This window comes from Trifolium pratense, linkage group LG3 (genome assembly GCF_020283565.1).
Source record: "Trifolium pratense cultivar HEN17-A07 linkage group LG3, ARS_RC_1.1, whole genome shotgun sequence".
NCBI classification, from domain to species: domain Eukaryota; kingdom Viridiplantae; phylum Streptophyta; class Magnoliopsida; order Fabales; family Fabaceae; genus Trifolium; species Trifolium pratense.
The window spans coordinates 3,223,179-3,238,199 of NC_060061.1; the positions used below are offsets into that span (position 1 = coordinate 3,223,179).

Consider the following 15,021-nt stretch of genomic DNA (forward strand, 5'->3'; position numbering starts at 1 on the left):
AATATTTAAATTATTATTTTATTTTAAAATTTAAAAAAACTATTTTTTAATTTTCAAAAATCTGTTTTTTGATTTAAAAAAAACTGCCTTTTACTTTTTTTATATAAAAATTTCTGATTTTTTTAATAATAAAATTAAGTACTTTATTTTAACAAAAAATATAGTTTTAAAAATTATTCATTTTTTAAATAATAGAAAATATTTTAAGATAATCCAAAGAACAATTTATTTATTTATTTACAAAAATAATAAAAAGTAGTACCTTTATGTAAATAAATGAATTTTTATTATTAGGATTTTAAAATAATTATATTCAAATTAGAAGAGAATAATTATGAAAATTTGAAATATATATAAACAAGTTTGATTTTTAAGATTCCGAAATATATTTTAGAAATAATGTTATCAAACAAGTTTTTTCATTTTCTCTTTTCCAAAATAGTTTTTGAAAATAGAATTACCAAACAACTTTTTTTCTTTTTCTTTTTCTCTTGAAAACTGCTTTTTAAAATTGATTTATAAAAGAGTTTTTGAAAGCTAAAAACAAAAACTCAATACCCTAAGTTTTTTACATAATGAATATCCCCCTAGGCCCCTATCCCTCAAATATTTAAAAATTGTTAGGGTCACAATAGAAATTTCATATGTGATGTAGGTGTAGTACAATTTGTGTTGGGGTAGGAAGAATAATTCAGAATGGGCCGAGAAATGGGCCTTGAGGGTAAAGCAGGGTTTTGACCCGTCAAAAAAAAAATCGCAAAGGAATTAGGGTTTTGCAATTTAACAGTATAAAGAGAGTACTGAGCTTTGTACTAAATCGGAATCTCTCTCGCTCTCTCTCTCTATCTTCGTCTTCGTTGGTACCTTTCAGATCGGAACAAGGTACTTTTCTCTCTATCTACTTCATTTTCGTGTCTCGTTGTTGTTCTTGTAGTCTTAATTGATCTCTTCAATGTTTAAATTAGGAATTTCGTCATCATTTGCTTGAATTTTTGATAATTGAAGATTTTACTTGTTCATTTTTCTGATTTTCTCGTTCTGAGAGTTTCTTCAAAAACACAATTAACCAAATCAATTTTGTTTGAACTTCTAGGGTTTCATAAGTTAAGTTGTGATTTTAAAAACCAGTGAATAAGTCTCTGAGGATGATCAAAACATAATAACTTTCGTTCTTCTGAGTTATCTATGCGGAAAATATTTGGAGACCTGAACTGAAGAGACTTTTCATACATTTCCATGGCCCATTTTGAAATATGGATATTATTTTCTTTCAGTTCTTAGATTCATATGTTTCGATTTAGTTTGATGGTAGGATAATTTGTGTTTTTGCTTAAAGCTTTATTAGGTCTTATACTTATTTAAGTTCATGTCTTGTGAAGTCTGGTCTGCTATGAAACCCCCCATTCAGCCTCTGATGATGATCAAACAAATACTTTCGTTCTTCCGAGTTGTCCATGGGGAAATTATATGGAGACCTGAACTGAAGAGGCTTTTTTTTGTCTTTCCATTTTGTTATTTCGAGTCGTCCATACTTAAATTACAGAGTCCCTCAACTTCAGTGACTTTTGTCACATATTTTACCCATCCCTTGAAGTCCAATTTTAGGATATGATCAGTCTTGTGTTAATCTAATGGCCGTGATACTCGGAATTTTTTAATTCAGTTTTATTGTAGGATTTTTTCCTGTTTGCTTAAGGTTTTTTGCTGGACTAGGTCTTCTACTTGTCTAAGGTCATATCATGTGAAGTTTGTGCTGCCATCAAACCCCAGTCAATAATCCTCTGATGATGATAAAACAAATAACTTTTGTCCGAGTTATCCATGCGGAAATTATTTGGAGACCTGAACTGAAGAGGCATTATGATGTTTTTATTCTCTTTTCACTTGTTGTGTTGTTTATCATACTTTCTTTTTAATCTTTTGCCATTCATTTTAAATTTTAGCATTCAGTTTATTGGTTTTTTGTTCCTATCTGCTCTTGTTGGTTCTTCCATCCTTATTTGCTATTTTTCCTTGTTTAAGTTCTGTCATGGGAAGTCTATTCTGCCTTGAAACATCACTTAGATATAGCCTCTGAGGATGATAAACAAAATAACTTTCGTTCTTCTGAGTTGCCCATGCGGAAATTACATGGAGACCTGAACTGAAGAGGCTTGCTAATGTATTACTTCCTTTTACTTTTTTGTCCTAGGTTTCAAATCGTGTGTTTTAATATGATATTTTTGCGCTTTGCATTTGATTTAATTTAAAACTTTAGCTTTTTCAGCTCATTTTTTTTTTCTTGTTCCAATTTATCATTTGTTAATTGATTTTTTTTACTCTTGTCAGTTTCAACTTCACTAGAGGAATTTAGCATCTGACCGGAAGTCTCATCCAAAATGAGGTATGTATTCTCTTGTTGGTTATTTTTTGAAATCTTTTGAAATTATTATCATTATAATTTAGTTTGCAGCTGTCTAACTTGTTTTGTTTTGTTTGCTTTTTCTTCTCAAGCCGGCCAATGGAGGAAGATGTAAGTTATTTATTCTTTAATATTCTTTTTGATTAATAGTTTGCCATTATGACCCTGATTCTCCTTGATCTATGTTCTATTTACATAATCTGGTATGACATGGGCTGATTTTTACTGCTCCTATAATGTGAAAGTTTATTTATTTTTTTCGTTTTTAAGCTAGGTAGAGGGTTTTTTTAGTTAGTTTAGATTGCAGTCTGGGAGCAGAATATTGATATGTTGAATTTCCAAGCTTCAACTTAGGGCAACATTGCTGATTTATTGTCATATTGAAAGAATTTGTCTTTTCTGTCTGCATCACTATGGTTTTCTAGTACTCTATTTGACTTTTATTGTTGGATTGGTGTTTAATATTCTTGTCAATTGTTCCAGGCTGTGGCTAAGAATGAGGAAGAGGAATTCAACACAGGACCACTATCTGTACTCATGATGAGTGTGAAGAATAACACACAGGTATGTTTGTTTTTCTTACATCACATATATAGTGCTGTGTTTTCCTGGGTTGTGCTCAGAACATACTATGAATAAGAAGTTGGCTTGTCCTGTTAGTTATATTTATTAGTTTGTTCCTAGAATAAGGGAAACAAATCAGAAATTGATTTGTTCTCATTAAATGTAATTATTTAGTGTAATTATTAATTGTATAGCACTGTAACCTCTCTATATAAACAAGAAATAACAATGAGAAAGGATGAAGCCAAGAATTCTTGACATATATTTCATGTGTAACATTTATGCAGGTACTGATAAATTGCCGCAACAACAAGAAGCTTCTAGGCCGTGTCAGGGCTTTTGATAGGCACTGCAATATGGTTCTTGAAAATGTCAGGGAAATGTGGACTGAGGTATGCATTATTTTTTTTATGTCAATTTACTTCTCTGGTTGTTACATTTGAACTTGTAACATTATAGCTAAATCTTCTGTTTGTATTGTATCAGGTGCCTAAGACTGGTAAAGGAAAGAAAAAGGCTCAACCAGTCAACAAGGACAGATTTATCAGCAAAATGTTCCTCCGTGGTGATTCAGTCATCATTGTTCTTAGGAACCCCAAATAAGCATCATCTATGAAAGTCTTTTTTTGTCTTTGTTATGGAATTCTTGATAATTGAGTATGGTTAGATTGAATGCTTCTTGATAATGATAATATGCGGAAGAGATATTGATGGAGGATATATAGAATTAGATGTGGATTTATGTACTGTACGTATTAACAATCAATGAATGTATGGAATAGTTGACTCTGTAATGAGCTTGTGCTTTTATGTGGGTTTGAAATTGTTTCTGGTGGAATTTTATGCTTTTCCTAACTCTATGACAAAACAAAGTACTACATTTACTTTTCTCTAGGTGATAAATCTTTTGCAATATAAAGTATTTAGATTCACTTAGCAAAGCATAAGTACTATATAAAAGAATTAAAAATAAACGAAGGGATTATCAAATACGTAATAACAAAAGAAATTAATTATTGACAGAAATAGCCATTTAAAAAAATAAAAAAGGAGTATTTAATTACATCATTAATGAAAGTCTTCCATGACCTTTTTTCGTATGTACTACTATTCTTTCTTCCAGTAGAAACAATTAATAAAAGAATTCTAACACCAATTAAATGTGCCATATTCAGATGAATGCCATGCTTCATCATCATATAGGTATGATGAACCATCTACCATCATGTTGGTTTCGTTAGTAAACAATTTGGAAATATCAAAATCATCAAACACATTCTCATGCTGTTGTGCTTGTGCAGGAATGTTGTAATCACATTGTATGTTTGCTGAATTCAGTACAACATTTTGGTCCTGTTCTGCAGCAGGCATTGACTGAACAACTTCAACACTTTCATTCTGTTCTGGCATTGGCATTGACCGAACAACTTCAACACTTTCATTCTGTTCTGGCATTGACATTGATTGAACAACTTCAAGGCTTTCATTATTAGGAACATGATATTGATTATGCTTTCCACTTTTTGACAATTCCTTCTTTAACTTTGTCTTTTTACTTGTACCCTTCAAACCAAGTCTCACTTTCTGCAAATGGCTAGCAACCTGGCTTTGTGTCAAACCCCGAACATTCATCAATTTAGTAATATGTTTTGGCGTTGCCTCTGAGAAGAAAAATTAACACATACAAGTGAGTTTATTGAAATATAAAAACAAAGAAAATAAAATAAAAAGATTTGAGACAAAGAATCTTACTATCTATGCCAAGTTGATTCACAGCTTTTAGAAATTGTTCTTTAAGTTTTGGGTCTGACCATGATAAACGATTCTTCTTTGTTGGAGGTTGATCATGATCATTATCACTATATTTTTCAAGAACATAAGCATTGGTTTCTTTTGTTGCAGTTTCATGATTTCTCTTCATTATTTTTAGTCCTGTTTTTACCTCCAAGATTCTACAAATTTGATCTTGGTCTTGAATCGTTACAAAATGTTGCCACATGTTGTTGATATGATTCACATTCAAAGGTTTAACCCAATATTCACATGCCCCTTTTTCAATAGCCTTCATTCTTGCATTTGTTGTGTCATCAACTCCCATCATTATGATTGGAATTTTGATTTCTTGTGTAACACGTTGCAAAAATTCGTACGAATTCATGTCCGGCATTTGAGCTTCAATTACTATCACATCAAAAGAACCCTTTGTTTCTCTCAAAAGATGCACGGCAAAAGAAGCCGCAGCGCATGTGGTAACTAGAACAAACAAACAAACAAACAAACAAACATAAAAGTGAGAACTTTTACACAAAAAAATTAAGACTTTAACTTAACAGAATTTAATATAAAATTGAATAAGGTATGGTAAATTAATTAACAAACCTTCATAGTTGCATTGAAAGCACAAATCCGCAATGGCATTAAGTTGAGTGGTGTCATGATCAATGATAAAGACTCTTAAACCCTCCGGGAATCGGTCGGAAAGGTGATGGATGTCAATGGAAAAAGCCATAGCAAAAAGGGAAGAATGCAATTAAAAGAGTTCTTGAAGAAGAAGGGAAGAGTAACACTCAAGAGTGACACTCAAGAAACAGAAACTTCAAAAGGGAATTGGTTTGTATCGTTAATCGTTAATAATATATATATAAAGGAAAGAGTGACACCCAAGAAATTGAAACAGATTTAATCCCGCATTAATATCTCATATCTTAACAAAAATTTGTTACAGTAAAAAAGATTTGTTTTTTTTTTTCTGTTACAATATTTGTTTCTTTTTCTGAAATATAATTTTTTGTTGATATCTTTTTAGCATATATCTCTCAAAGTTCCGTTAAACATAAATTGCAAAGCAATTAATCACTGACAGCTAGCAATTAATCTTTTTAGCAATTTAATCTTGGTAAAGTTGTTTGCTCATATATTAAATTACTTCTTAACCTTGACTTTTGACTCTTTTGTCAGGATGACACTATAAACTTATTCACATATGCTGTGCTAAGGTTGACTCCGCGTGCTCTATCTTCTGGAACAAGTTCCTGGTACTACTTACGGAAAGGAAATATTGCATCGAATGTTGTCGCCGAGACTAACGTGGCTTCTCAAAACTCCATGTCTGAAAGTTTTTATGGATCATCTGATATATCCCATGGTGATGATAACAACTATCATGTTGTGAGGCCCTTGCAGAGTGACAAGTGGTCCAAGGGAAAAGATGGTTATCTCGTCACTGATTTATGGGGTGCAGAGGTTGGTACATGGGTGTTTGCTACTCCAACAGTTTTGCTTCAACAGACAGGAGAGAGAATGTATCTTTGTGCTTATCAGCATAGGAGCCTTACTTTGATGCTTCTTATTCCCATATCCTCCATACCTAATGGGGAGCAAGGTGTGTCGGCAGCGAAGCAACAAGTTCTTGAAAATGTTAGTTTCTATTATACTGAATGTTTTTCTTCCTAATGAGCTCTTCCGGCCAATGGAGGAAGATGTAAGTTATTTATTCTTTAATATTCTTTTTGATTAATAGTTTGCCATTATGACCCTGATTCTCCTTGATCTATGTTCTATTTACATAATCTGGTATGACATGGGCTGATTTTTACTGCTCCTATAATGTGAAAGTTTATTTATTTTTTTCGTTTTTAAGCTAGGTAGAGGGTTTTTTTAGTTAGTTTAGATTGCAGTCTGGGAGCAGAATATTGATATGTTGAATTTCCAACCTTCAACTTAGGGCAACATTGCTGATTTATTGTCATATTGAAAGAATTTGTCTTTTCTGTCTGCATCACTATGGTTTTCTAGTACTCTATTTGACTTTTATTGTTGGATTGGTGTTTAATATTCTTGTCAATTGTTCCAGGCTGTGGCTAAGAATGAGGAAGAGGAATTCAACACAGGACCACTATCTGTACTCATGATGAGTGTGAAGAATAACACACAGGTATGTTTGTTTTTCTTACATCACATATATAGTGCTGTGTTTTCCTGGGTTGTGCTCAGAACATACTATGAATAAGAAGTTGGCTTGTCCTGTTAGTTATATTTATTAGTTGTTCCTAGAATAAGGGAAACAAATCAGAAATTGATTTGTTCTCATTAAATGTAATTATTTAGTGTAATTATTAATTGTATAGCACTGTAACCTCTCTATATAAACAAGAAATAACAATGAGAAAGGATGAAGCCTAGAATTCTTGACATATATTTCATGTGTAACATTTATGCAGGTACTGATAAATTGCCGCAACAACAAGAAGCTTCTAGGCCGTGTCAGGGCTTTTGATAGGCATTGCAATATGGTTCTTGAAAATGTCAGGGAAATGTGGACTGAGGTATGCATTATTTTGTTTATGTCAGTTTACTTCTCTGGTTGTTACATTTGAACTTGTAACATTATAGCTAAATCTTCTGTTTGTATTGTATCAGGTGCCTAAGACTGGTAAAGGAAAGAAAAAGGCTCAACCAGTCAACAAGGACAGATTTATCAGCAAAATGTTCCTCCGTGGTGATTCAGTCATCATTGTTCTTAGGAACCCCAAATAAGCATCATCTATGAAAGTCTTTTTTTGTCTTTGTTATGGAATTCTTGATAATTGAGTATGGTTAGATTGAATGCTTCTTGATAATGATAATATGCGGAAGAGATATTGATGGAGGATATATAGAATTAGATGTGGATTTATGTACTGTACGTATTAACAATCAATGAATGTATGGAATAGTTGACTATGTAATGAGCTTTGTGCTTTTATGTGGGTTTGAAATTGTTTCTGGTGGAATTCTTTGTTGATAGGGGTTGAAATGATTTCCAGAGTAGAGTAACTAAAGGTTGCATAAGCAAGCAATGTTTCTGGTGGAGTTCTTTGTTGAATGGGTTTAAAAAAAAACAATGTTTACGGTTGTTAACTGTGATTCAATTCTATGTGAATCGATTTTTTTAGGCAAGATTGTGCTTATGCCATTTCATCAGTAGTAATAAGCCAAATACAACTAGGATTATAGTAGCACTCTTACTTATATTGACGCCTTGCTACTAGAGTTTGGTACAAAATAAAGTAACAATTTTATCTGGGATGGATAGTTCTTTGTGTATTGTGGTGAGATAGAAACTGCTTCACATCTTTTAATCCCCTGTCCATTTTACTACTATTGGTTAGGAGTAAAAGAGCTAATAATGTGCACAACACACAATGAGGTTGGAACAAATTTAGGAAGGCTTACCAATAACATATGGTTACAAACAGTAGATACACGATCTTGTAATTATTTGGTTCAGAGGTCGATCTTTGGCTGATGCCTATGAAAAAATATTTGATGGGAGATGTCAACTCTTTAAATTGATTTCATTTACCTTAAGATATTATGAGTAGTTTCTATAGTTGGGTGCAGAAGATATTTTAGTCTCCCATAATAAGATTTAAGAAGGTTTAGCTAAATTCTTAGAGGACAACAAGAAATGGATCGCTTATGTGTGGATGATATGGACAACAAGAAATGAAAAGATTTTTCAACGTAAAGATGTGATGATAGATAAATTAGCAGAGGAATAAAAAAAATATGTCGTAAGTGGTGGCTGAGGAACAAATCTATGATATTCAAGCATTCATTTTCACAATGGCTGAAATCATGGTGTTTGAATTGGTGTTCTTGGAGTGGATTTTTTATAAGGTTGTTTCTACTTTTTATTTGTTTTAATTCAATGTTGGTATTGATGGAACACCGTAATTTCTTCTGGGCACAGCATATGCTTATTTAGTCATTTGCTTCTACAAATAGAAAAAAAAACCTTTGAAAATTACTTCTTCATTGTAGATTTTTTAGAGAAAAAATTATACAACTGTTTACAAATTTTAAGGTTATTATATTAATTACTTTTTTTTTTATCAATTATATTATTACATTATCAAATAATTTACACCTACATTAATGAAAAGAATGAGATTAAATGCGATTGAAGCAATGAAAGATAAGAGCATATTCGAAATTTTCTTATATAGAAACATGAATAAATTTTAATTCAGGTTGAAAATTCTATAGCTCAAAGGTAGGTTGAGAATCACAAAATTGTGATTAGGTGGCAGTAGGTGTAGCTTTTTCTGTGTTGAAGCGTCAAGTTAACTGCAAATCGAAGTTAGTCAATATATTCCCTCTGACCCGGATTGCCGCCGTAAGAAAAACACGCTGTTTTGAATTGCAGCCATCGATTCAAACTCGGACGGCATCGATACACACTGAAAAAATCAACTACAATCTCAGGACGTCGATTCGAGATCAAACAGTTTGAACGACTGACATATCCGTCAAATCCAAGTTACCGCATCAAATCCAAATCATTCAATCCTAAGATTAAGGAGTATTGGGTGTGTTTCCAATGCCATATAACCAACTATTGTTATTCTCACAGGAGCGGACTACAGAGTGTCAGTGCAAAAATAATTAAGGCCGTGAAAGAAAAAAAAAATTGTTCTAGCTAGTGAATAACCACATCCTTGAAAAATCCTCGACTAGCTAAACCTTACAAAACCAAAGAATAACCACTTCCAACTACAAATACAAAACTGATTCAAAAGCAGCATAATTTTAGGGTACCAAAATCTTGACATATCAGAACTCATAGCAACAACTCGGCGATCTGGATTGCGTTAAGTGCAGCTCCCTTGCGAATTTGATCCCCGCATATAAAAATGTCCAACCTGTGTGTAAAATCCACTGTTAATGTAAAATATTATGATAAAGTGCAAAACTGGTTGAAAACTGATATATTGCCATAGAAGAAATTACCCTTGATTCCCATCCTGAGACAGGTCGCGGCGAATCCTGCCAACAGCAACATCATCCTTATTTGACACTTCCAATGGAGTAGGGAAGTTATTAGATTCACGGTCGTCAATAACCACTACACCCGGAGCATTCTTCAAAATCTCTCTTGCAGTGTCCTAAAGATATTAAAACCAAAGAAATTCAGATATGAGATCTTAAGCCCTGCTTAAAATTGTATAAGGCCTTTCCATATTCAAACATGAAATACACAGAATCATAAAATTTGCTGTTTTATACATATGAAAAAAGGGAACAAAAATCTTCAAGAAATGACAACAATGCATAAATGGTGTCCAGGACTATCTATAAACATAGGCTCAAAAAAGCATAAATCTGTTACTTGATCAAAAAGATTAGATAGAATTGTTTATGATGAGTCTGAATTTAACACAAATACAGCCTTAAAAATCAATTTTGTTATTTAATACAAATAAAGCTTTAGACATCCTGCACCAACTTTTGTATGATGACAAGGGAAAAGTCACTAAGGTTACAACCCTAAAACTAATTGTGGCAACTCACAATATGTCACACAATTAACTTGTTAAATACCCCTAATCAATCTAAATCAAAAGCCCCTTATCCTTTGATCAAAAGCCACAAAATCTAGCCTCCATGGCCGACCATGCAGGAAACTCAATGTTAATAGGGTGGAACCAAATATAACTAACCTCATCAACAATCTTACTCTAACCTAATTAAATGAATATTCCATAAATTTTATGAACACATAATGTTGTACCAATTTGAACCCTAATACAAACCATTTTCTTTGCATCATTTTTGGAGGGGGAGAAAATGTTATAGTCTGACAAAAATATATTTTAAAATGGAATAAATCAGTTGTGAGCTATGTAATTTTGCAGCTACAACGTAAAGAGAAAATAGTATTAACTACCTCATCAAGGGGATTCTCGAATTGAAGATTCACACTCTCAGCATGAGCCCGCATGACAGGAACTCGTATACATGTAGCTGTTACTTTAACGTCCTTGTCATTCTGCAAAAGAGTAGTGAAACAAGGTATAAGAATTTCATAACATGATTTTTTTTTAAAAAAAAAGCAAATAAAAAACATAACTCACCCAAATTTTTCTCGTCTCCTTGACCAATTTCATTTCTTCTTCATTATATCCATTTGGAAGAACAGGCGCATTGTGTGAGAACAGATTAAAAGCATACTGCAAAAAAAACAAAGTCATCATGAAGCAATTCTCAAACTTCAAATCACAAGAGATGTAGAAAGAGCAGCACATACCTGTCTGTTAAATATATTACATGTTGGTGGTTTTCCTTCCAATACCTTCAAAGTAAAAAACAAAAACTTCAATTTGTGATCAAAGACTACGAAACCAGCTTCTCCTCACATAATTTCCCTGTAGTAAAATATGAGATAGATCAAATCAAACCTCACGAGTTTGCAACTCAAGTTCTTCCATTGCAGCAGCACCAGCTCCACTAGCAGCCTGATATGTACTAACAACCATACGCAACACCTGTAACATTTATCAAACAAACACAAAAAGTAAATAAACCGCCCAAACTAAAATACATAATAAAATCACATACTAAAATAAAATGACATCTAAACCCTACTCCTATCAAACACCATACAACTTAAGTGGATCCGGATTCAGTGCAGTCGGAGAGAGGTCGCATTGCAGTCGGTCATATCTGGACCAAGTGATTAAGACCAGACAGTCCATATTTCGAGCTTAAATTTTATACTTAAAAACAGTTAAAATCTGATATTAAAATATGGACTGTCTGATCTTAAAATCGATTTTAACATGTTCTAATAACCTTGAGTAAAATTGATTGTAACTTGAAGCTAGAATTTGAAGTCAACATTCCTACAACAGATTTTTCATCTTCAAATCTATTATTCAACTCACTTTTACATAATGTATCCAAACTACATAAACCATCTCAACAATTTTACAAAGTCAATTAATTAAAAATAAATTTTTGTCGCCTAAACCAAACAAACACAAACTAAATATTGAGAATTAGTAAATTAGAAAATAGCATTTCCAATCAGAGAACTAATTCAATTCATTAAGCAACTAAATAGAAAAAAGATTGAACCTTTGCACGACGATGAAGAGGTGTAGCAGCCATTAAGCAAATAATTGTAGAACAATTAGGATTAGCAATAAGAGCACCTTTTCCCATTCCAACTTTAATATTCTTCATTGCTTCAGGATTCACTTCAGGTATAACCAATGGAACATTCTCATCCATTCGAAACGCAGAGCTATTATCAACAACAATGGTACCTCGATCCACAGCAATAGGACCAAACTTTTTACTAATTGAACCACCAGCACTGAAAAGAGCAATGTCAACACCGTTAAAACTCTCCGCCGTCAGCTCCTCCACAACGTAGTCTTTGTTCTCGAAGGTTAAATGGCGGCCGGCGGAGCGTTTTGATGCGAGCATTTTGATGGAACTGTATGGGAAATCACGGTCGGAGAGAACGGAGAGAAATTCTTGACCGACGGCGCCGGTGACTCCGACGACGGCGATTGTTGGTGCGTTTTGTTGAAGGGACATTTGGACTCTTCCTGGTGGTGATGCATATTTGGGTTTGGGTCGGGTTGGGAGTGTGGCGGAGATGAAATGGGTTTGGCGTAAGAGAGAGAGTGAAGCCATTGATGGATTCTAGAGAGAGAGAAAGAAAGAAAGGGTTTTTACTTTGTTGTTGGACTTTAGAAGTGGGACAGTAACTGAAAACAGAGGACGAGGTGGCAGAAAACTAAAAACCAGTGCACCAAGGGTATAATGGTCTTTGTACTTAATCAGCCGTTATATTGGTATAAATTAAGAAAAAGTAGGAGTAATTTTTTTTGTTAGAAAAAACATTTTTTTAAATGAGTGAGTATATCATAATTTCATCCCAGATATGTAAAATCAAAGAGAATTTGATTCCATATGTTGTAATGATAAAGAAGGCAAATTTGAAACTACAAATTCTAACTCACTGACATGTTGAAATTACTAGTGTCGGATGTCGTGATTGAGTTCGATACCCGATATCTTCACTGTATATGTGAATTTTCAATAACTTTGTCATTTCGTCTATTAAAAGAAAAAAAAAACAAATTTGGTTTAATTGTCTCTTAACTCTGCCTGCTAATCAATAATGATATAGAAAGTAAATTTGATTTCATCGTTCATTTGTTAGAAATTTTAAAAAATTGTGTTTTTTGGGGTTAGAAATTCACTTTTAATTTTAAATTAAATAAGTGGGTGCATTTTGGTCCGAACTCAGCATATTGCACGTAATGTACTTATCAACTAAACTATGTTTATGGGGACAATAAAAAAAAATAGTGATTTTAATTAATACATTGAGTTCAAGTGATTGATGAACTATTGTTTTGGACAAATTGTTTGAGAGAACTCGAATTCGATTTCTAATGAAACATTTTTTGCCAAACTTTATTTACCTTGCAATTGAGTTCTTGATCAACGGACCCATTTCCGTGAGAACTAGAGATTATGACTTAAAAAAAAAAAATAAATTTGTGATTTTAATATTAAATAATTTAGGCTATGTTTGGATTATTTTGGTGCTAATGATTACTTTTATGCTGTGGATTATTTTGTTGCCAATGATTATGATGTTGATGGTGGTGGGTATGAAAGTGAAAATGAAGAGATTGAGGATCTCTTGGATTCTGTTGATCCCTCATTAGGAGCAGATGATAATTTTGATAATGATGATTTGGATAAAGTGGCCAATTCAATGAGGTTGATGATGACTTGGATATAGATAGATATACCCTCAGATATGGAAGAGGATGATGTTGATGATACTCCATTAATTTGCTGATGATGGTAGTGAGGATGACAATGATGTTGATATGGATCAAGTTGACAAAAGAAAATAAAATGTAAAACTGGTGGCAAAATGTTGATATGAAGAGTTTGAGCATATGCTTGAAGATGATCATACTGAGAAAAAAAGTCTGCTCAATGAAGAAGTATCTCCATTTCTTAAGGATTTTGCATTGTGGTTAGTGGTGTTCATGATCATCCATTCATTGTTAAAGTGCTTCTTACCATGTAACTTTTTCATCTATTAAACAATATATTCCACTGCCGAGGCTTAGTACTAATAATACCGATGTCTATTATTAGACTGTACAATTGTGTATGAAAATTTCAGTGATGTTTACCACTTCATCTATCCTTCGTCTATTGACAACATCATAACTAGGAACATTGATTGAATCTAACCACCCCAAAGAGCAAAAACAAAAGTACATGTTTTAGACTCCTAAATAAGGAGAAAAAACAGACAAAGGCTAAAAAAGCACACAAAAGTTAAACTGCACAAATGAGAATCATGGAATTTTCGCAACAAAAAGAAAAGTGTCATTTCTTTATTTTTTTTATATCAAAGAGGGCCTAAACCCAAGAGAAAAGAGATCGCAATGGAATCAAATGGTGAGTGTTGATCCCCAAAACATCAGCAAAAAATAGATCTCTAATATGACTCGGACAAGTCTAACGTGCAACCCATATTTGCCAATGCATCCGCAAAACTTGTTTGCTTTGCGATAATGAGTGTGAAACATTCACTTCCCACTCCTCATCCAACAATCTTCTTATTATACTCTGTAACAAAGAACAACTCATGGAGCTACTAAACACACCAGTTATAATAACTTTTGCAACTGAGATCGAATCAATATTAACTTCAACCTTTCGGAATTCCTTCTTCCTTGCAAATTTCAAGGCTTCCAAAACACCCCAGAACTCTGCTACAAAAGCACTTCCAACACCAACAAATTTAGCAAAACCATCACTAGGTGTCTTCTTTTACATTTAGCCAGTTAGAATCATTAGTTTGTGGTTGTTACAAGGAGGAGTAGAAAATAAACGAAACATATGGGAAGTCCTAAAAATCTACCCGTGTTAATGCCATTGTCTGTCAAAGGCAACTAAATTCCCATGAAATGATCGTGAAATGATACAAGTTAATACAACGGTAGGTGTTATCTAACACTTACTTGTGGGGCTTCAAATTGAATCTATTGGATGACTAACCTTCACGAATTTGCTTTGATTGATGAGTAGGGTAGAAAATTGAAATATTCTGAATTTGGAAGGGGAAAACACAATATAACCGAGGGAATTCGTCTCCATTCTAATATTAGTATATTTCAGAGAACGTTTTTCGAAACCTACTGAGCGGAAAATGTTTTTCGAAAATTTATCTCACTTGAGAAATG

At 33.0% G+C, this 15,021-nt stretch overlaps 3 protein-coding genes and 4 non-coding genes across 9 annotated transcripts; 6 read left to right on the forward strand and 1 right to left on the reverse strand.

Annotated features, from left to right (window-relative positions):
- Window positions 1–765: 765 nt before the first annotated feature.
- On the forward strand, window positions 766–3,803 carry LOC123918416 (small nuclear ribonucleoprotein Sm D2-like). 2 transcript variants are annotated; one of them, XM_045970466.1, is made up of 6 exons: window positions 766–882; window positions 2,329–2,383; window positions 2,494–2,512; window positions 2,885–2,965; window positions 3,253–3,357; window positions 3,452–3,803. In XM_045970466.1, the coding sequence occupies exons 2-6, from the start codon at window positions 2,379–2,381 to the stop codon at window positions 3,566–3,568; spliced, it is 327 nt and encodes a 108-aa protein (XP_045826422.1). In that variant the 5' UTR covers window positions 766–882; window positions 2,329–2,378; the 3' UTR covers window positions 3,569–3,803. The 2 variants fall into 2 exon arrangements, with proteins under 2 accessions (XP_045826422.1, XP_045826423.1); XM_045970467.1 differs by lacking the exon at window positions 766–882 and adding an exon at window positions 2,060–2,161.
- Window positions 1,136–1,221, forward strand: LOC123919199. The gene has a single exon (XR_006813111.1). It is a non-coding gene; the product is annotated as a small nucleolar RNA Z159/U59 (small nucleolar RNA).
- Window positions 1,408–1,490, forward strand: LOC123919200. Its single transcript, XR_006813112.1, has one exon. It is a non-coding gene; the product is annotated as a small nucleolar RNA Z159/U59 (small nucleolar RNA).
- LOC123919203 lies at window positions 1,778–1,857 on the forward strand. Its single transcript, XR_006813115.1, has one exon. It is a non-coding gene; the product is annotated as a small nucleolar RNA Z159/U59 (small nucleolar RNA).
- On the forward strand, window positions 2,070–2,153 carry LOC123919201. Its single transcript, XR_006813113.1, has one exon. It is a non-coding gene; the product is annotated as a small nucleolar RNA Z159/U59 (small nucleolar RNA).
- A 2,070-nt stretch (window positions 3,804–5,873) lies between the features above and the next one.
- On the forward strand, window positions 5,874–7,760 carry LOC123918417 (small nuclear ribonucleoprotein Sm D2-like). Its single transcript, XM_045970468.1, has 4 exons — window positions 5,874–6,446; window positions 6,819–6,899; window positions 7,186–7,290; window positions 7,385–7,760. The coding sequence occupies exons 1-4, from the start codon at window positions 6,336–6,338 to the stop codon at window positions 7,499–7,501; spliced, it is 414 nt and encodes a 137-aa protein (XP_045826424.1). The 5' UTR covers window positions 5,874–6,335; the 3' UTR covers window positions 7,502–7,760.
- Window positions 7,761–9,321: 1,561 nt separating this feature from the next.
- Window positions 9,322–12,517, reverse strand: LOC123918418 (aspartate-semialdehyde dehydrogenase). 2 transcript variants are annotated; one of them, XM_045970470.1, is made up of 8 exons: window positions 11,867–12,517; window positions 11,188–11,274; window positions 11,037–11,081; window positions 10,864–10,959; window positions 10,677–10,778; window positions 9,740–9,894; window positions 9,569–9,651; window positions 9,322–9,489 (listed from the first exon to the last, which is right to left on the reverse strand). In XM_045970470.1, exons 1-7 carry the CDS (start codon window positions 12,431–12,433, stop codon window positions 9,570–9,572), a joined length of 1,134 nt encoding a protein of 377 aa, XP_045826426.1. In that variant the 5' UTR covers window positions 12,434–12,517; the 3' UTR covers window positions 9,322–9,489; window position 9,569. The 2 variants fall into 2 exon arrangements, with proteins under 2 accessions (XP_045826426.1, XP_045826425.1); XM_045970469.1 differs by having other exon boundaries at window positions 9,322–9,651; window positions 11,867–12,516.
- Window positions 12,518–15,021: the final 2,504 nt, after the last annotated feature.

Excerpts from the sequence above, each read along its gene's own strand:
- LOC123918416 (XM_045970466.1), top strand. Across the intron at positions 2,966-3,252 it reads GTGTGAAGAATAACACACAG|GTACTGATAAATTGCCGCAA; the intron begins GTATGTTTGTTT and ends ACATTTATGCAG. Across the intron at positions 3,358-3,451 it reads TCAGGGAAATGTGGACTGAG|GTGCCTAAGACTGGTAAAGG; the intron begins GTATGCATTATT and ends GTATTGTATCAG.
- LOC123918417 (XM_045970468.1), top strand. The coding sequence starts at position 6,336 with ATGGGGAGCAAGGTGTGTCGGCAGCGAAGCAACAAGTTCTTGAAAATG. Across the intron at positions 6,447-6,818 it reads TCCGGCCAATGGAGGAAGAT|GCTGTGGCTAAGAATGAGGA; the intron begins GTAAGTTATTTA and ends CAATTGTTCCAG. Across the intron at positions 6,900-7,185 it reads GTGTGAAGAATAACACACAG|GTACTGATAAATTGCCGCAA; the intron begins GTATGTTTGTTT and ends ACATTTATGCAG.
- LOC123918418 (XM_045970470.1), bottom strand. The coding sequence starts at position 12,433 with ATGGCTTCACTCTCTCTCTTACGCCAAACCCATTTCATCTCCGCCACA. Across the intron at positions 10,779-10,863 it reads AGGAGACGAGAAAAATTTGG|AATGACAAGGACGTTAAAGT; the intron begins GTGAGTTATGTT and ends ACTCTTTTGCAG. Across the intron at positions 9,652-9,739 it reads TCTCAGGATGGGAATCAAGG|GTTGGACATTTTTATATGCG; the intron begins GTAATTTCTTCT and ends TTTTACACACAG.